At 34.0% G+C, this 18,500-nt stretch overlaps 2 protein-coding genes across 2 annotated transcripts; both read left to right on the top strand.

Annotated features, from left to right (window-relative positions):
• The first annotated feature begins 1,559 nt into the window (after positions 1-1,559).
• Positions 1,560-9,019, top strand: LOC134801334 (hexosaminidase D-like). The gene is made up of 4 exons (XM_063773875.1): positions 1,560-1,905; positions 3,148-3,339; positions 4,018-4,130; positions 8,089-9,019. Exons 1-4 carry the CDS (start codon positions 1,567-1,569, stop codon positions 9,017-9,019), a joined length of 1,575 nt encoding a protein of 524 aa, XP_063629945.1. The 5' UTR covers positions 1,560-1,566.
• A 3,987-nt stretch (positions 9,020-13,006) lies between these two features.
• Positions 13,007-16,929, top strand: LOC134801335 (hexosaminidase D-like). The gene is made up of 4 exons (XM_063773876.1): positions 13,007-13,552; positions 14,151-14,342; positions 15,527-15,639; positions 15,915-16,929. Exons 1-4 carry the CDS (start codon positions 13,214-13,216, stop codon positions 16,927-16,929), a joined length of 1,659 nt encoding a protein of 552 aa, XP_063629946.1. The 5' UTR covers positions 13,007-13,213.
• The last annotated feature ends 1,571 nt before the right edge of the window (positions 16,930-18,500 follow it).

Raw genomic sequence — 18,500 nt, forward strand, 5'->3', positions numbered from 1 at the left:
CCTATACGTTTGCATTTGTGCACATGCACGCCGCACGCCCCGCCCCGCTGCACGCTCAACTCGAGCGTCCACTTAGGCCTTACACTAGTACCTACTATTATTTATTCTGTGCCCCAGTGTCATAACCGCCTAAGTATCCTAAGCCCCGTCCAGCTAAGGCTGTAGTTTAGCAGTCACTTAGCCCTAACGTAATTTGCGAACCCATTAGTTTTGGTCTCACGTCGCTTTGTATCAATTTAACTATTTTAGCTTAAAAGCGACGATGCCGCAGACAAAATTACAATTTGCATTTAATTAAAGTAGTTGGGGGGAATCGCTATTGAAGTTTTGAACTTTAATCACCGCATGGGCGTTTTATTAGTTAGGATTATATTTTAGAAATTAGTTGTTACAAAACTATCTATAATTATTTAAAAAAAGATTTTAAATTTCGTTCGCAAATAATGCCACAAACACCATGTTTTTTTTAATTGTTGTTGTTGTCATACCACGAAAAACGTTGTCTCCCTTCCAGACACCTTGTATATTTAGTCTGTAATAGACTCGAAGGCCAATGATGATGAAGTTAACATATGTACTAGGTAGGTATATTTTAAAACGAATTGCCTTTTCCAATAAAAACTCAATATCCTAAACCCTTACTTCTTTAATTTTAGATTTTATCATATTGTCAGCCAAAGATATGTTACTCAGTACACATCATAATCAGAAAAACAAAAAACTTTCTTGCTTTCCCTATTATAAGATTTTTTTAACGCATTCTATACGAAAGAGAAAAATTCGAATTGAGAAGACCGGAGTCATCATAGAATTTAAGGAAATAGGGATAATAATATAACAAGTGTTTTGAAACACAAATCACTTAAATTTTGTCCTGAATTATGTCATTAATACCCCAGATTTTACCCATTCAATTTCCAAACGGTAAAAAAAATCTAGCGCCTAAATATAACTGTGTAGCAATTCGATCAACAGGCGTTTGCTGTGTATCTCCTAGTCAGGGGTTCTCCTTAAGTTATCTAACTAAGTTGAAAGTTAAAGTGAAGTTACATCCTGTTAGCAAAGTGACTTGTTTTGTATTGGGTCAAGTTATTAAACTTTGTAAAGGTGTCGCAGTTTATTCTCATTTCACGAATTATCCGATTGCGTCAAAAATGGTTTATTTAAAACTTTATAGTACATCTGGTGCGCTATTACGACACCCTGTGCCAAAATAAGTAAATTTTTCACACTTTTATCGTAAATATATAACTTCTTTCTTTACTACATATATCTACCGACCTCTTTTAGAGTCATCCCATCCTATCCCACATAGAAATAGAAATAGCGTCAGCGATGACAATGACACTGCTCTATCCCATCTGTTACCGACGTCAAATCTAGGTATTTGTAAACATCAATGTATCAGGATTCATAACAATTTTATGAAAGTAATTATAATTATGAAAACACTTCATAATTATAAAAACACAATTTTTCGATGGTCCTATGTACAAGAAGGACAAGCAATTTTTCTAGTGAATAAAATAGGCGCGATCTTGGTCTAAAATTGTCTGAAAATTCATAATGCCTTCTAGAACACCAAAATTAAGCAGTGTGAGAGTGCGAATCATAATTGTTATGTCGTTCCTCGTTGTGTATGTTTTGGGTTCGTATATTATCGTCGAAAAGTATTTCTTTATCAAACGCAAAGGTAACGCAAGCGCACCTAAAGTGGAGTTAGAATATGTCGTTGTACATCTGGATTTGAAAGGAGCTCCTCCGAAGTTGGCGTATCTGGAGTCCCTTCTACCGATGCTGAAGAAACATGGCGTCAATGGTCTTCTTATTGAGTATGAGGACATGTTTCCCTACGACGGAGTACTGGAAAACTTGAGGAGGTGGAATAGTTACGAAAAGAAAGAGGTTAGTTATAAAAAGACCGGACAAGTGCGAGTCGGACTCGCCCACCGAGGGTTCCATACTTTTTAGTATTTGTTGTTATTATAGCGGCAACATAAATACATCATCTGTGAAAATTTACTAAGAGCTACAATCGCTTGCCCGATTAATTTATTTTTGACATATTTTCTCGCCGGGTGTATTATGGCGCGCGTCTAAACACTGTCTACGGAATTCATTTATTCATTTAAAACTAACGTTAACCAGTCGTCCTTGAATTCTAATTCGTTATTGTAGATAATCAAGTTTGTTGGTTGGATTTAATAAAATACACAGACACCAAGATCGAAAGATTTCTAAGTAGTCCCAGGTTTTAATTTACAGGATTAAAAAGGAAAAGAAAATTCAATTCAACAATTCAATTGAAATGAGATCATTGTTTCAACGAGCTTATTTTCTGTATGTATGTAGGTAATAATGTTTACCATAAGTAACATAGTATCCAATAAACTGACCAAGTGCGAGTCGGACTCGCGCACGAAGGGTTCCGTACCATTACGCAAAAAACGGCAAAAAAATCACGTTTTGTTGTATGGGAGCCCCACTTAATTTTTTATTTTATTTTGTTTTAGTACCTATTTGTTGTTACAGCGGCAACAGAAATACATCAACTGTGAAAATTTCAACTGTCTAGCTATCACGGTTCATGAGATACAACCTGGTGACAGACGGACGGACGGACGGACAGCGGAGTCTTAGTAATAGGGTCCCGTTTTTACCCTTTGGGTACGGACCCCTAAAAACGGAGCACGCAACAAAAGAAAATTGATTATGAGAGAGAGATAATGTCTAAAAAAACGTACTTTACTGACCCCTTAGCAAAGAGAATTTAGTATAGAGGCATACTGTCAAAGTAAATTTTGAAGTCACAGTAAATTTACTGCCATCTTTCGACACAGCGTTAAAACTTTTAGAACGCCATTTGACTTTGGTCCTATTCTTTCACTGATATGTGTTAAATTAATTAAATATCAAAAGATTTCGCCATCAACACAAGTATAGGTCACAGGTATGGCGCCATCTTTTCGAGCGATGTCTAGTAGGATGGTACCTATCTTAAAGTGTGGATGTATTAGTGAAATTGATTGCATCTATAATTTTACCACTTGAATCTACCTGAATACCTACCCACCTGTGTAGAAGACTATATTAAAATGTAATTTTCTTGATTTGGAAACTTATTCCAATTAAAACTGTTTTTTCCAGCTGTATGCATACCTCGCCGCCGCAGTATCATCTGGTTTCGAGATAATCCCCCTAGTCCAAACATTCGGCCACATGGAATTCGCCCTAAAGCATCCTGAATTGGACTTTTTAAGGGAAGCTCCTAAATTCCCTGAATCTATCTGTCCTAGTACTTTGGAGAGCCAGCATTTTCTGGAAGAAATTATTAATCAGGTAAGGGAATTTGTATGGCTTACCGCCTAACTTAGAAAATTCATGAGAAGATTTTGAGATTTACGATACTAAATTTTTAATAATATAAAGTCACAATTAATAAAAATAATATTAAGGTAATGCCATGAGAAATAGTACCAGGTTCTATTCGAACAGACATACTTAAACTGATACGTTATTAACCATCGGGGTTAAATCATAGAGCTAGTAAAGTTGTCATTAAGATACAAGTTAACAAGGATACAGAATTCCATTATATTTATGAATATAATTACGGATAAATATACAGGCTGTGTTTTTAATTGTCAACAATATTGAGCAACTTCTACTTTTGAACCAACAACGGAAACATAAAAAATGGCTATTTCATACATTTTGGTTGGTCAGATGTTAATGTTTTCTATGGGGAAAGGCAGATTTTTTTTCGTGACTTCGGGGCCAGTCGTCGGTCCCATAGTAAAAGTTGCTCAGTATGACCGATCTATATAATGAATAATTATTCACATCGCAAAATATTGCCGGGAGTTAAAAAAACGCCTTGTATTTTGTAACTATAACGGCTCTCTTTCTGCAATAATGGCTGCGGAATCCAAAAAGAGATTTTATTTTTGATTTATGAAAGATAAAAATAGAGTTCAAACTGCAGAATAGAGTAATGGAATTTTTTATTACTTACAGATCATAAGTTTTCACCAAAAGATAGCTCCTTTGAAATATATCCATGTAGGTTGCGATGAAGTTTTCCCTATCAACAAATGTGATCTATGTCGGCGAAGAAATTCCACAAATGCGTAAGTTATTCGCTAATTCATTATTAAGCTCACAATAAATTTAAAAGTGGAAAAAATGACTACCTCTGCCGTCCTAGTCTAAAAGGCAGTTTTTCGACAAAAGCTAGTTTCGAGATAATCGCAAAAAACCAACCCAAACATCTTTCTTGAATTTCTACGAAACGGAAAATCTTTTTTCATGTTTTCTTTTTGTATGTGGTAGGTATATATATGTACTTATTTTAGGTATTTATAGTATGTTTCTAAACAGCTCAGTTTTTTTTAATTTTATAAAAAACACTTTTGATTAGTATTAAGCTTAAAAATGTGTAGGTTGTACTAGTCAAGAAGGCGGTAAACATGCGTTATGCGGCGTTTTAACTTAGTTACGAAGTATAAACTAGGTAAAAACGCCGTATATGTCACATGCTGCATTTTTGCTTAGTAACAATGAATAATTCCCACTTGAAATCCTAAGTTAAAAGACCGTATAGCAGCTATTCGGCCTTTTTGGTTAGTATACTAGGAAAAATTAAGATTTTGTCCAGATTTTCGACTAGCGTGCTAGTGTAAAAAAACGTATACCACCAAAAACACCGAATATACGGTTTTATAGATTAGTATTTATGGAAGAAATGGGAATAAAAAATAGACACGTAGTTTAAATGTTTATTTATATACGAACAAAAAATACCATACTACTAGGCTATTATTAAAAAAACGAGATCCAGCGATTACTTTTTGGATTATAATCTTAATTACCATACAAAATTAACACATAAATTGGGTTATTCCCACTAGTTACCATCAAGTTGTTACCAGTGGTAACTAATGGGATTTGTTTCCCAGTAGTTACCACTGGTAAAAGGTGGGATTTTTTCCCCAGTAGTTACTACAATTTTGTTAGGGTACAATAAAGCCTCTATTTTTATAGTATTCTACTTATACTGTTTTTATTACTATTTAACTATAACAACTTGATGGTAACTAGTGAGAATAACCCGATTTATATGTTAATTTTGTATGGTAATTAAGATTATAATCCAAAAAGTAATCGCTGGACCTCGTTTTTTTAATAAAAGCTTAGTAGTATAGTGTTTTTTGTTCATATAATAAAAGACATTTAAATTGTACTGTAAAAAAATGTTGGTGGTAACTACTAGGGAAAAAATCCCACCATTTACCAGTGGTAACTACTGGAAAAAAACTTCCCAGTAATTACCACAAAACTGAGTTGGTGGTAGCTACTGGGAAGAAAGGTGGGAAATAAATTCCCAGTAGTTACCACTGGTAACAACTTGGTGGTAGATACCTAACTGGTGGGAATAACCCCATAATATGTACAAATTTTTAATGTGTACAGTCTTCCTGATTTTATTTGTATCATAGGCTAGATTTAACTCGACTCTACTAATGACATTACATGTACTTCTAATGAGCATGAGCAACGAAACTTAAAAGAGTCCGCAATAAGCTCAGCCGAATTATTACTTCCCATAAAAACGGAGATTCGTACTCATTTTAAAACAACGTGTTGGATTGTAATAAATTGCACATACAATAACATAAGGTATATCTATACCAGTACCTAATTAGTTTATATTCCAACAAAACTAATGAAATAGAGGAAAAATAAGTTTTGTATGAAAAACTTATATTCGCTGTATTTTTTTTATTATGGTATCTGAAGCTACACATTAATTACAGGCATAGATATACCTTATCCTTTAGTGAGTACAAAGTTTTAGAGCAATCTACCTAATCGTTTTAAAATGAGAGCGTAACTACGTTTGTATGGAGATCCCAGCTTGCTGCTGACTTAAATCTTAGCAACCATCTATCTTTGTAGGTGACCAGTTTTCGCATACACGTAACTCACAATAATACATAATGTTTTACCGAATTCGTGGCATCTCTAATAGTTATTTTAGTTTGTTATCAATAGGCATCGAATCATCGAGAGTTTCATCGCACGGTAAGACGTTAGCGAGTTGTGTAGTCTACGTTAGCAATAAAATTAAACTCGTATTAATTCCTGCACATACTCTGTCATTTATTTAATTCTAAAACGCATTTTAGGGGTTGTACCTAATTAAAAATCAGATTCCAATTTTAATAATATTATTTTTCTATTAGATTACAAACTCATAGCTTTTACTCTTTTAAAATACAACTATTACCTAATACACAAACATACCAACTTATTTTAAGATACATATTGTTTTTTTATAAAACCCACTTAGGTATTTAATGGCCTAATATATATATAACTCTCAGTTGGTTTTTGGATGGACCCAGGTTCCATACAAAGATGCCCATGGTCCTTTGTCCTGGTTATCTAAATACTTAGGCGGAAAATGTTATTCTGTCCATAAGAATTCTCATTAAATTTCCCTTTAAAACATTATTCAATAAGATTTAAACTCTTCGTAATGTCAAATACCTACTTGGCTTATAGGGAATTAAACCCGATACAATTAGCTCTAATATAAATTTGATTTTATTTAAATAAAAGCAGTCAAACCGTCGAATGAAAAAATAAAACTTAAACAACGTTTGCTGTAGAAAAGTACGTATGAACAATTTCATCGTCACAAACTACGCTAGAAAGACGTATTTGCTGTCGAGCGTAAGTATTTGCGAGGCAATTTTAAAGTATATACCTTGATAAAAATGATAATACTCGAAGGTACTGATTGTAAACACTACATATTATTGATAACATATGATGGTAATGCAATAATAAAGTATTTTTCTTACTTTGGCGTTCGTTCAATATTTCGCGCGCAAAATGCCACCTCCACTCGCATACCGGCAGCCCCAAGCCTGCGCTTGCGGCTGACGGCTTTTACTTAGCATAAGGGTGTCTTTCGGCGCGCGGGGAGCATGACGAAGGTTGGAGCATATACTGCGTTATAGAGTAGTTAGACGCACTTTCAACCATTATAAAAGTTTGTTTGCGTTTAATACGACGTCCATACAAAATAAGAAGAACGTATAACATTTATACGTTTCTAAAGACTATTATGGTGACGTAAAAAAGTTAAGTGATACTAGGCTTAAATGACGTATGAGACATTTAAACAAAAAAAAATACTATACGATTTTTTAGACTAGTATCAGATCTAAAATTTTGCTAAAGATCCTAATCTTAAAGCGCGTATAGCGTCTTTTACGTATTTGTAGCCTAGTTTTTGGCTTATACGTTATTTTAGGCTAGACATGGTGGATAAGATTTTACGCAAACCAGAGCGTAAAAAAACGTATAGCTGCATATACGTTGTTTTAGCCTGGCTTTGTCAAATAGTCGCTTTTTAAACTAGGAACGCTTAGAAAATTAGTGCAAATACGGTCTTTTTACGATGTTTTTCTCGAAAACTAAGCCACTTATCGGAAAACGGGCCAAAGTGGTCGATGCATCTTGATCTCTACATTACGAATATCACAAAAAGTCAATTTTGGCAAAATGTCGAAAAACTGCCTTTTAGCTTAGGAGGGCAGACCTTGGGTGAGAATTGAACTCACGGCCTCTGGAAGGCAGTAATTTTTTTAATTTTTTAATTTATTCTAAGATCAATGGCAGACGTTTCTGCTTGTTAAAAATTATCTAATTCAACCCATTATTATTATGACAATGTTATTTAATCGATTGTTATATTTAATTTTAAGGTGCCGTAGGTTCAGAGAGCGGAGTTTTTGAACAATCAAACAGCTTGTTTGGATCACAATACGGTTGCGAAATCTTATTAGTAATCTTAAGGATTTTCTCTAGTGACTTCATTGATTTAAATCCTGATTTTTTTGACTTCCGCTTCCGCTCTAAATCGCATTTTAAACATTTCTAACAATGTATGCACAAAAGCTAAAAATATGAAAATAGCTTCTAGAAATGCGCAATTTTATTTTTGAGGAAACACTTTTTATTTCACTAAATAAAGTAACTATTTCATGTTTATTGTCTCCTTCCTATCACTTCCAGAGAACTGTTAACTGATCACGTCCATTTCCTTGTCGAGACTGTCCACCTCCTTAGTCCAGACACCACCGTTCTCATCTGGGACGACATGTACAGAGATGTCAAACCTATGGATTGCAGCAACCTCATCTTAACTGACACTGAAGTTGTACAATGGGACTTCACTGCACAACGCTATGAAGATGTGCACATCAACATGAACAAGTATGGCCGCATGTTTGATAATCTCTGGATAGCGACGGCTTATAAAGGAGCTGATGGAAGGGAAAGGATACTTCCCGATCTTAATATGAGATTCTACAACCATCTCTACTGGCTCAACTTTATATTTGACTATGGCACTCTGAAGAAATTGTATAAAGTTAGAGGTATCATACTCACGGGCTGGTCAAGATATGACCATGATTCGCCATTATGTGAAATTCTTCCAGCTTCAATACCGAGTTTAATTATTAATTTGATCCTTATTCAAAATTATAAAAGTGGAATCGTTGTTGAAAACATTAACGAATTGGATGTTTTCATTGATGAACATATAGAAAATAATTTAGACTCTAGCCTTCTATGTCAGAATCGTACCGAGCGTTTTTTGAATACATTTGATTCAAAAACGTGTCGTTATGAGGAATCTGATCTTTATACTACACTTCAACTTCTTAGTAATGCTTACAAATATTTTGTTTTAAAAAAGAATGATGAAGAATCTAGTATTGAATATGAATACGTTGGCGACGTTCAAACTCAAATGGAAACGTGTTTAAGAATTTTTAACGAACTTAGGACTATTGACAAAGAAATTATTGGATTACTGTCAGATTATTTTGAGAATGATGTCATATTAGAATATATTCAGTCAAAAATACGTCGTTTGCAGGACAAAGTTGAAAGGATTGTTCCGAGTTTGACATTAAATGAAATCAACATCCACAACTAGTTTTCCTAGTATTCGTACCCAGAATAAATAACTAACATAATATTCATTTTGCATTTCATTTGACAATGCTATTACTACTTAGTATTTAGCTATAGAATTTAAAAGTGAAAAATACTTAGTTCGTTGAGTCGTTGTCACAGTGAACTCTGGCAAGTGGAATTAGGCAAGTAATATCGTCTTTTACTACAAGTACGGGAAAAAATCTGAATACTAAACGAGTCCGACTCGCACTTGTCCGGAATGTCCGGTTTGCATGAACCTACACACTGGATGCTCGTGTGAAGTAGCATTCCAGCGCTGGATTCGATCACTGGACTGGAATGCCACTGGAATAGATGTGAACCGGGCAAATGGCTAGGCAGAGATAGATAGTGAACTTTATGGGTCTCTATTGTTTCTCAAAAAGTTTTAAGTCATACGGTTCGATTCGGGAAATGATTTAGAAATTCACTAGATATGAAATAGTAAAGATAATATATCTTTACTATATCGTATCTAAGTAGTTAATCTCTAATTCATTTCCCGAATCGCGCCGATAATGTATTGTTTGCCCGCTTGTTCGTTATTCAAAATTTATTTGGTCCAGGAATGCGTCACTTTTCAGGATTGCCATAAAACAAACCTAACCTAACCCATCAATAGGGTAACCTTACGAAAATCCTGAAAAGTTAACGGTTTTAGTTTTAGGACTAATGATAATATGACAAATAATATATGACTTAAAAAATTTATGAGAAACAAAGGGACCCCGATTTTTTTCATAGTATATTAATTGAATTAAATTGAAAAAAAAATGTAAAAACTATGTTTTTTCTTGAGCCTCCTCTTATACAGGGTGGAAAGGCACGACGATCCTTTCCGGAAATGGGAGATAGTTTAGCCTAAGCTCTATATTTTCTCCATAGAAACTATGTTAATATGGGCAACCGTTTCTAAATTATGACCTTTTAAACATCCACGCAAAAAACTACTTTGTTCTAACCCTAACAGGTGACAGGGTCAATGAACTTACTTGTAAACAATCAGTATTCGACAGGAAATTAGACTAATTTGTTGCCATCTAACCATTTTTAGGTCTGCTTACAGCACGGTAAGAATCATTGCAGGATTTTCGCTTTCTTAGTGGTTCCACTTGTTCAATACTTGAATGAAATAGTTATGTTATTCCTTAATATTAATAATACTAACCACAACATTGTTTACAACGACAGTTCAAATGGTAACATTGACAACCACTCAAAAGTACGCAATCGTCTTATAAATATCTCTGGTTTCCTTGACTGATAAAAAGGTTTTAGTTTCTTAACACGTTTCACAAAATTATTTTCGAATAATTGGAAACTATCTAAAATAATTAAAAATAACAAGTAGGTTGTGTTAGTTGCACCAAATGAACTTGCAAAAATTAAATACTAAGAATAAATCAAGAATAAATACTTCTTAAATACCTAACTAACAAACCTTCTTGCGTGGTAGGAAATAGACAAGACGTCTGATGTTTGAAATTAAATTTTCATTGAACTATACTTATTGAATGTCATATTCTTCAAATAAAAATGTTACGAGTAGATGCTCGTGGCTATTTAAATTTGTGGGGCTGTGTAAAAGATATGGTGTACCAAACCAAACGGAATGTGAAACTACGGACGAAATGAGACAAAGGCTAATTGGTGCTTTCTGCGGAGGATAAATGACGAAGAGCATACACTATATCGCATGTGCATCGTCATACTCGGGTACGGGCTGCGGCGGCGTTGTAATACACGGAGGTACATTTGAACACCGTATGTGAAAAGAAGATAGTATTAAATATTGGAAAAAAGTAATTATCTAAGAAAGTAATAAAATTGTTTGTAATATTTTTGCATGCATTTGATTTATTTGACATTTATGCGTCATTCATACATCATTGCGATACTGTCAACGATCGGAAAAAAGTGTAAAGTCCCGAGCTTTCCCGACGGAGATCCTTAATCTAGCCGTCATTTGCACATGCTATAGGGTTATCACCACAGTTAAAAAGTAGTATTTTTGCAATTTTTATTTTTTACTCAATTAACGATTCTTACCATTACCAATAGTCTCTGTATCACTTAAACGACCTAATACTTCCGGGAAGGATCGTCGTGCCTTTCCACCCTGTATATGTTTCGTGATTAGTGCCGTCATGAAATGTGTCACTTTAAATCCAAACAAGGGTCAAAAACACTCAACGTGGGTGTCAAATAGAAGCAAACTTTTCCTACATCCTCTTTTTCATTGGTATTGGGTTTTCATCTCTATTCCCCAGTCATAGAGTCTTTGCAAATGTTCTTTATGATTACTTGAATATTAATTTACTTACTGAAGCCATATGCGACTTAGTCACAGAACTGTAATCACAAGATTGTTCGTTGGGCAATATACTTAATTATTCGTTAAATTGTTTTTATTTGCTATGTGATGTAAATACAATGGTACCATGTGATGTAAACATACAATGGTATGTTTACATCACATGGTACAGTTTTATATTATAACATTTATAACACATGTTATTTTGTCTCAATACATACAGTTTAGTCAGATAGGCGTAGCATAGATGGTCTACTTTAAATTATAGTCATGGATAAATTTGATAAATGCAAAAAAAAGGTTACTTTTACTCGATTACAGCACACTAAGTAATTTCAAAATGAGTACCTAATTAACCCTTTAACCATTTGACATTCCTTTCAATTCATTCGTTTTCGAACCGTAATTCTTATAGTACAGATGCGTTTTTGTTTTAAGTATGATGGCAAGTATGTTGCCGCTACGGACTAAAGGGTTAAACTCTTTTTTTTGCGTTCCTCTTTTGTCCATGATATGTACAATAATAAAACTAGCATGCGATGTTTTTTATCTTACATTACTAAAGTAATATACCTACTTGTTAAGGCTATAATTATGGATTACGGAATTACGGACACAACTCAATAAGATACTTTTTTAGATAAGGTAGTTAAAAATATTGCTGTTTTACCACCAGGAACCTGGAAGTCATGAGCAAGTATGTATTTATTTCCAGGTGAGCTGAAATATACCACACTTACGTATCTTGGTCAAATTATACTATCAATATAAATAAGGAGATCGAATTGTATAAGCCATACAGATTCTGCAATAAAACAAATCAAAATTTTCATAAATAGTCAATACACAGACGATTATAAAATCTTGAATCAAAAATCAATAATAAGTAGTAGGTCCAGTACTGTTACTGCTGTACGGTCCATAACACAAACATCTTTACAAATCAAAGTTCCAAAAATATATTTATACGACCTTATTGTCAGTATCTTAGAGGCGTGTAAATATTTACACGACCTTATTGTCAGTATCTTAGAGGCGTGTAAGTATATTTAGGTACTCGACTGTATTACCTACTTACTTCTTCTGCTGAGCATCTACTTACTGTTACCTTGCTTGCTTGTTGCCTGTTACCTGATATTTTATTAACCGATTGAATTCACTGTTGTATGCTCTGCATCTCAGCTGCATTTTTTTTAAGCTCTGTAAATAGAAGCCTTATAGAAGCGTCTTTCTAGTTATCGACAGTAAGTTAGTAGGTGAAGCATCCTTATCTATATTTGAATTAAAAGTGAGTGATCAATAAAACCGATTCCAACTAGTACAAAAAAATATTTTTATGCTCATGATTGTCTATTATTTACTTTTTCCACTGTGGAATATTTAAAATTTAAATCAAATTTAAATGTACAGCTTGGCAAAAAAGAGTAGAAATTAAAAAGTGGCAACACTGTAGTGTTGTCTCGTTTTCTTATACATATTGGTTTGAAAGGGACGACACTACAGTGTTGCCACTTTTTAATTTCTACTCTTTTTTGCCAAGCTGTAGTAAAGTGTACGAAGTAGGAGGAATACATAATCTACCGACCTCTTTGAGACTTACCTACATGATGTCATCTGTTACAAATTCTGGATGACAAACGTAAAATCATTTATTTTGTAAACATCAATGTGTCAGTGATTCAATAAATTTTATCCTGGATGTAATTATGATTATGAAACCACTTCATAAATAATTATGGACTTCATAAGAAAACACATGATTCTTCGATAGTCCTATGTATAAAAAGGACATGCAATTATTCCAGTGAATAAAATAAGCGCGTGTTCTGATATCGGTTTAAAATTATCTGAAAATTCATAATGCCATTTAGAATACCAAAATTAAGAAGTGTGAGAGTGCGAGTCATAATTGCTATGTCGTTCCTCGTTGTGTATGTTTTGGCTACGTATATTATCTTCGAAAAGTATTTCTTTATCAAACGCAAAGGCAAAGCATTTGCACCGAAAGTGGAGTTAGAATATGTCGTTGTACATCTGGATTTGAAGGGAGCTCCTCCAAAGTTAGCATATCTGGAGTCCCTTCTACCGATGCTGAAGAAACATGGCGTCAATGGTCTCCTTATTGAGTATGAGGACATGTTTCCCTACGATGGACCACTGAGAATGTTGAGGAAGTGGAATAGTTACAAAAAGAAAGAGGTTAGTTGCAACTAAGTACAATAAAAAATAAGTAAAGAAATGGCATGAGACGGCACGCTTGATGAAAATTTTGCATGGCACAAAATTATAACCCAGATAGTTTGGCCCATACGTCTTTTAGAATATTAAAATTTGTCGCCAAACATCCTGGTCATATTCTTCTTTCAGTTAGGATTAAACTTAATTTTTTTTTTTTTTTTTTTTTTAATATGTAATATGTAATAATATGTGTTAGGATTTGCAGAATTAAGAGCTTAAAACGTCAAAGCTTAATTTATCCCTATAAAGTTATCTTCTCGTCCTTCCAACCATCCACCTCCTTCTCCTCCCCCTCCTCCTTACCTCCTCCTTGCAAACGTACACCATGTTTTCTGTCTTCTAAAAATCCACTTGTAGGTATTATTAGAGAAAATTTAGTTTTTATTTGAAATAATTTCTCAAAAATATCTTTCTTAATGTAGATATATTTGCAAAATAGTTGCATTTATAATTTTACCCCTTGCACCTACCTGAATACCTACACGTTTACAAGAATGTAGAAAATTTCATTTTCGTGAATTAGTTACTTACTAATTCTTTTTAAAACTGTTTTTTCCAGCTGCGTGCATACCTCACCGCCGCTGTAGCATCTGGTTTCGAGATAATCCCTTTGGTCCAAACATTCGGCCACATGGAATTCGCCCTAAAATATCCTGAACTTGGTTTTTTAAGAGAAGATCTTAATTTTACTGACTCTATCTGTCCTAGTTCTTCGCCGAGCCAGTATTTTCTTGAACAAATGATAGGACAGGTAAGGGAATTCAATTGCACAATAATTGTACGGCCTACCGCATAACTTAGGAAATTGATGAGAATATTATGAGATTGTCGATCTCAGGAAATTTAGCTCAGTAAATTTCAATAAAGTAAAAATTTTATAGTTAATAAATTAAGACAGTGCGACCGCGGATCTGCTTCAGCTTCGCGTCAGTAACTGGCAGAAAGTTGCGCAGGGTCGAGAACTCGAGACAGAGGTGGCATAATGCTCTCGTTTCGGAGGCCAAGATTCTCTTTGGAACGCTGAGCCAAAATAGTTAGTTACTTTTTAGTTAATAAGGTAAGTAATGGTATGAAAACTTAAACTAGAATAATAGAGCAGACAAGTTATTAACCATCTGGGTTAAATGATAGAACTGTCTGTAGTAAGACTATCATTAAAACATAAGTATATACGTTTTCCTTTATTATTATGACTACGATAATAGAACTGATATATATTAAATATACAGGCTGTTATATTTATTGCTAGCAATATTTTGCGAGATGAATATTATATAGGTCATACTGAGCAACTTCCACTATACAGGTGACCTTAGCCATTGGACAAACCCTGAAATCCCACGTAGGGTTACTTCTCAAAAATGCTCTAACGGTAATATTTTTTTAATTAGAACAAAAGATACAAAAATAAATTATCAAACAAAAGTTATTTCCAATAATCGACAACAAAAAGAAACATACTGTATTAATTAATCATTGGCAGTGCTTTTGAAAATTTGTTTAACCGCCTTCTTTGAAAATGTGCGGCAATGATGACATTTGTCAAAAGTGAGAATCTTATTAATGTCATAAATAAAAAAGATAATCAAAACGGTCGAAGAAGGTTTCATAATATTTATTACCTCAGGAGCTACTAACACAGTATACAGATTGCTCTAAAGTAAAAAAATCGTAATTTGTTAATTTCTTCGTAACCGCTACACCGATTGTTATGATACTTTGTATACTGGTTCTAAATACCCTAATGCATATGTACATTTCGGCTTTGTACAATGGCTAGGGACAGCCTGTATATGGGACCAGGCCCCAAAAACTCAAAAAAAATATGTTTTCTATGGGAGAGCCAAATTATTTTTCATGATTTCGGGGTTGGTCCCATAGTAAAAGTTGCTCAGTATTTAGACCTATATGTTTTATGATAATTATTTGTTACAGATCATACGTTTTCACCGAAAGATAGCTCCTTTGAGATACATCCATGTAGGTTGCGATGAAGTTACCCATATCAACCAATGTGATATATGTCGGCGAAGGAATTTCACAAATGCGTAAGTTTTTCGCTAACCCATTATTATTATGAAAAATGTTATTTAATCGATTGTTCTTTGAACAGAGCGTAGCAAGGGTATCCAAGTACGGTCCGTCGCCCGAGGCGTATATTTGTAATGAAATCTTCCATATCTTGACCATTTTTTAAATGTCCATATAGCAATAAGTAGTACCTGAGCCAATTTTCGCCCTACCTTAAAGAAACTTGGTGATTGCTAGCTACACTTTGCATTTCATTAAAAGAAGTTAATTGTCTCCATCCTATCACTTCCAGAGAACTGTTAACTAAGCACGTCATGTTCCTTATCAAGACTGTCCACCTCCTTAGTCCAGACACCACCGTTCTCATATGGGACGACATGTACAGAGATGTCAAGCCTATGGATTGCAGCAACATTATTTTAACTGACACTGAAGTCGTGCAATGGGACTACACTGCAAAACCTCATGAAGATTTGCACATCAATATGTACAAGTATGGCCGGATCTTCGATAATCTCTGGATAGCAACGGCTTTTAAAGGAGCAGATGGAAGGACAAGGATACTCCCTGATCTTAATATGAGATTTTACAACCACCTCCATTGGCTCGACTTTATATTTGATTATGGCACTGTGAAGAAATTGTATAAAATTAAAGGTATCATACTCACAGGCTGGTCAAGATATAATCATGATGCGCCATTATGTGAAATTCTTCCAGCTTCAATACCGAGTTTAATTATTAATTTGATCCTTATTCAAAAGTATACAAGTGGAATTGTCGTTGAGAACATGAAAGACTTGGATGATTTCATTGATGAACATATAGAAAATAATTTAGACTCTAGCCTTCAATGTCAGAATCGTAGCGAGCGGTTTTTGGATACATTTGATTCAAAAACGTGTCATTATGAGGAGTCTGATCTCTATACTACACTTCAACGTCTTAATAATATGACATCGGTCGCATATTCTATATTGGATGATTATGCTTACAAATACTTGGTTTTAAAACAGAATGCCTCCATTGATGAAGAATCGGTGATAGAATATGAGTACGTTGATGGAGTTCAAACTCAAATGGAAACGTGTGGAAGAATTTTTGTCGAACTTGTGACTATGGAAACAGAAATTATTGGATTACTATCAGTTTATTTTGAGAATGATGTAATATTAGAATACGTTCGATCAAAAATACGTCGTATGCAGAAAAACATTCAAGGATTGTTCGGATTTTGGCATTATAAGAATTTAACGTCCACAACTAGTTTTGATAGTATTCATACCCACAATAAATTACTTACATAATATTCAATTTGAATTTTTATTTAACAATAGTGTTAAAAATGACAAAGAGCTCTGATATATTAAATTTGTTAAATATTTTTGTTTTTGCGTAATTATTTTCTTAACCTTTTCGCCGCCACGTGAATTAAGTAGAGTTAGACCAAGAAAAGTCTGCAACGAATTTGATAGCACACGCAGTGCAAGTGTTATGTATACGTAATTAAATAATTTCATAGAAGTTTGATCAATGCCATGTCAAAAATTGCATGTAAATAACCCGTATAACATAGGTATCATGTCGTGGCTTGTGGGGCACGAAATACTGACTTTATATCTTTATATTGACTAGTCAATGGAGGCGAGAAGGTTAAACCAGCCACCACGATAATTTTTTAAATGATAGTTTTCACGTGATTATTATGATAAAACCGATCGTTGGTGACCGGAATAAAAAAAATCTAAACATAAAAAACAACATAAAAGTAATTAGGAAAAATTAAACAAGTTGTAAAGTCTTTCGACATTAACATTTATTGTTTTTATACAAAACTTTTACACTATTTAGGTCTAGCAAATTGCAAGCATTTTGTGACTTTATATAATAAGTTATAGCCCTTCAGAAGCTTGCTAGACCAGCACATTTTCATTCGGATCCTACTTCTTGCATTATTGTTTAATTTGATTTTAAGTATAGGTAATAAGACTAGACATTTTTGCAAAATGACAAACATTTATGACTTATGACCACAAGCGTATGACATAAATAAACTACTTGAACACAAGCGCGGTTCAGGCATAATTAAATTCTTGCAAGGCTTTAGCAACGCTGTAGCTACTAAACAAGCCCTTAAAATCAAGGTTTTCTCGAAATAGGCTTCGGAAAAAACAAGCGAAGTATGAATTCAATCATAGAGAAATATAGTAAGACAAGAGTGCTCACTCCATTCATCAGTTTTGGTACCAAAAATATTAGTATTTTCATAGTCGACATCTAGCATCGAGTAGCGGAATTATCAGTACTTTAAGTAGTAGTACTGTCAAGGGACAATAGATGTAGCACCGACCGGAAAGTCTTATGTTGTTGAGATTAGAGTTTCCGGTCGGTGCTACATCTATTGTCACTTGACAGTACTACTACTACTACTTAAAGTACCTACTGATAACGACTACTCCGACTCCGCTACTCGATGACGACTATGAAAATACTAATATTTTTGGTACCAAAACTATAGAGAAAAAAATACATAGAGCGCTCACTCCATACTTCAGTTTTAGTACCAAAAAGACTATTAGGGTTCCCCTCATCTGGCATACTATTGTTTGTCAGAAATACAGTTCGCATAACATGTATCGCAGAAACACTTTTAGTCGAATGATAATTTTGCATAACTATTACTTGGCATTACTATTACTACGCGTACAATATATTTTGCAGCATATTATTTAGCAGAAGATTACTTTCGCCGACTTTAGTTTAGCATAATTTTATGGACCATAATCATCCTGCAGCATACTCTTATTGTGGCATAGTGATATTTTCTGCTATTAGCAGAAAAGTGGGTTAAGTTAAGTAAGAACCACGACCCCAACAA

Source organism: Cydia splendana, chromosome 21 (genome assembly GCF_910591565.1).
Source record: "Cydia splendana chromosome 21, ilCydSple1.2, whole genome shotgun sequence".
Taxonomy (NCBI): Eukaryota; Metazoa; Arthropoda; class Insecta; order Lepidoptera; family Tortricidae; genus Cydia; species Cydia splendana.

What these genes read in the sequence shown, in the direction of transcription:
- LOC134801335 (XM_063773876.1), top strand. Translation starts at nt 13,214, where the DNA reads ATGCCATTTAGAATACCAAAATTAAGAAGTGTGAGAGTGCGAGTCATA. An exon ending in TTGAACAAATGATAGGACAG is followed by an intron (nt 14,343 to 15,526) that starts GTAAGGGAATTC and finishes TATTTGTTACAG; the next exon opens with ATCATACGTTTTCACCGAAA. An exon ending in CGAAGGAATTTCACAAATGC is followed by an intron (nt 15,640 to 15,914) that starts GTAAGTTTTTCG and finishes TATCACTTCCAG; the next exon opens with AGAACTGTTAACTAAGCACG.
- LOC134801334 (XM_063773875.1), top strand. Translation starts at nt 1,567, where the DNA reads ATGCCTTCTAGAACACCAAAATTAAGCAGTGTGAGAGTGCGAATCATA. An exon ending in ATAGTTACGAAAAGAAAGAG is followed by an intron (nt 1,906 to 3,147) that starts GTTAGTTATAAA and finishes TGTTTTTTCCAG; the next exon opens with CTGTATGCATACCTCGCCGC. An exon ending in TGGAAGAAATTATTAATCAG is followed by an intron (nt 3,340 to 4,017) that starts GTAAGGGAATTT and finishes TATTACTTACAG; the next exon opens with ATCATAAGTTTTCACCAAAA.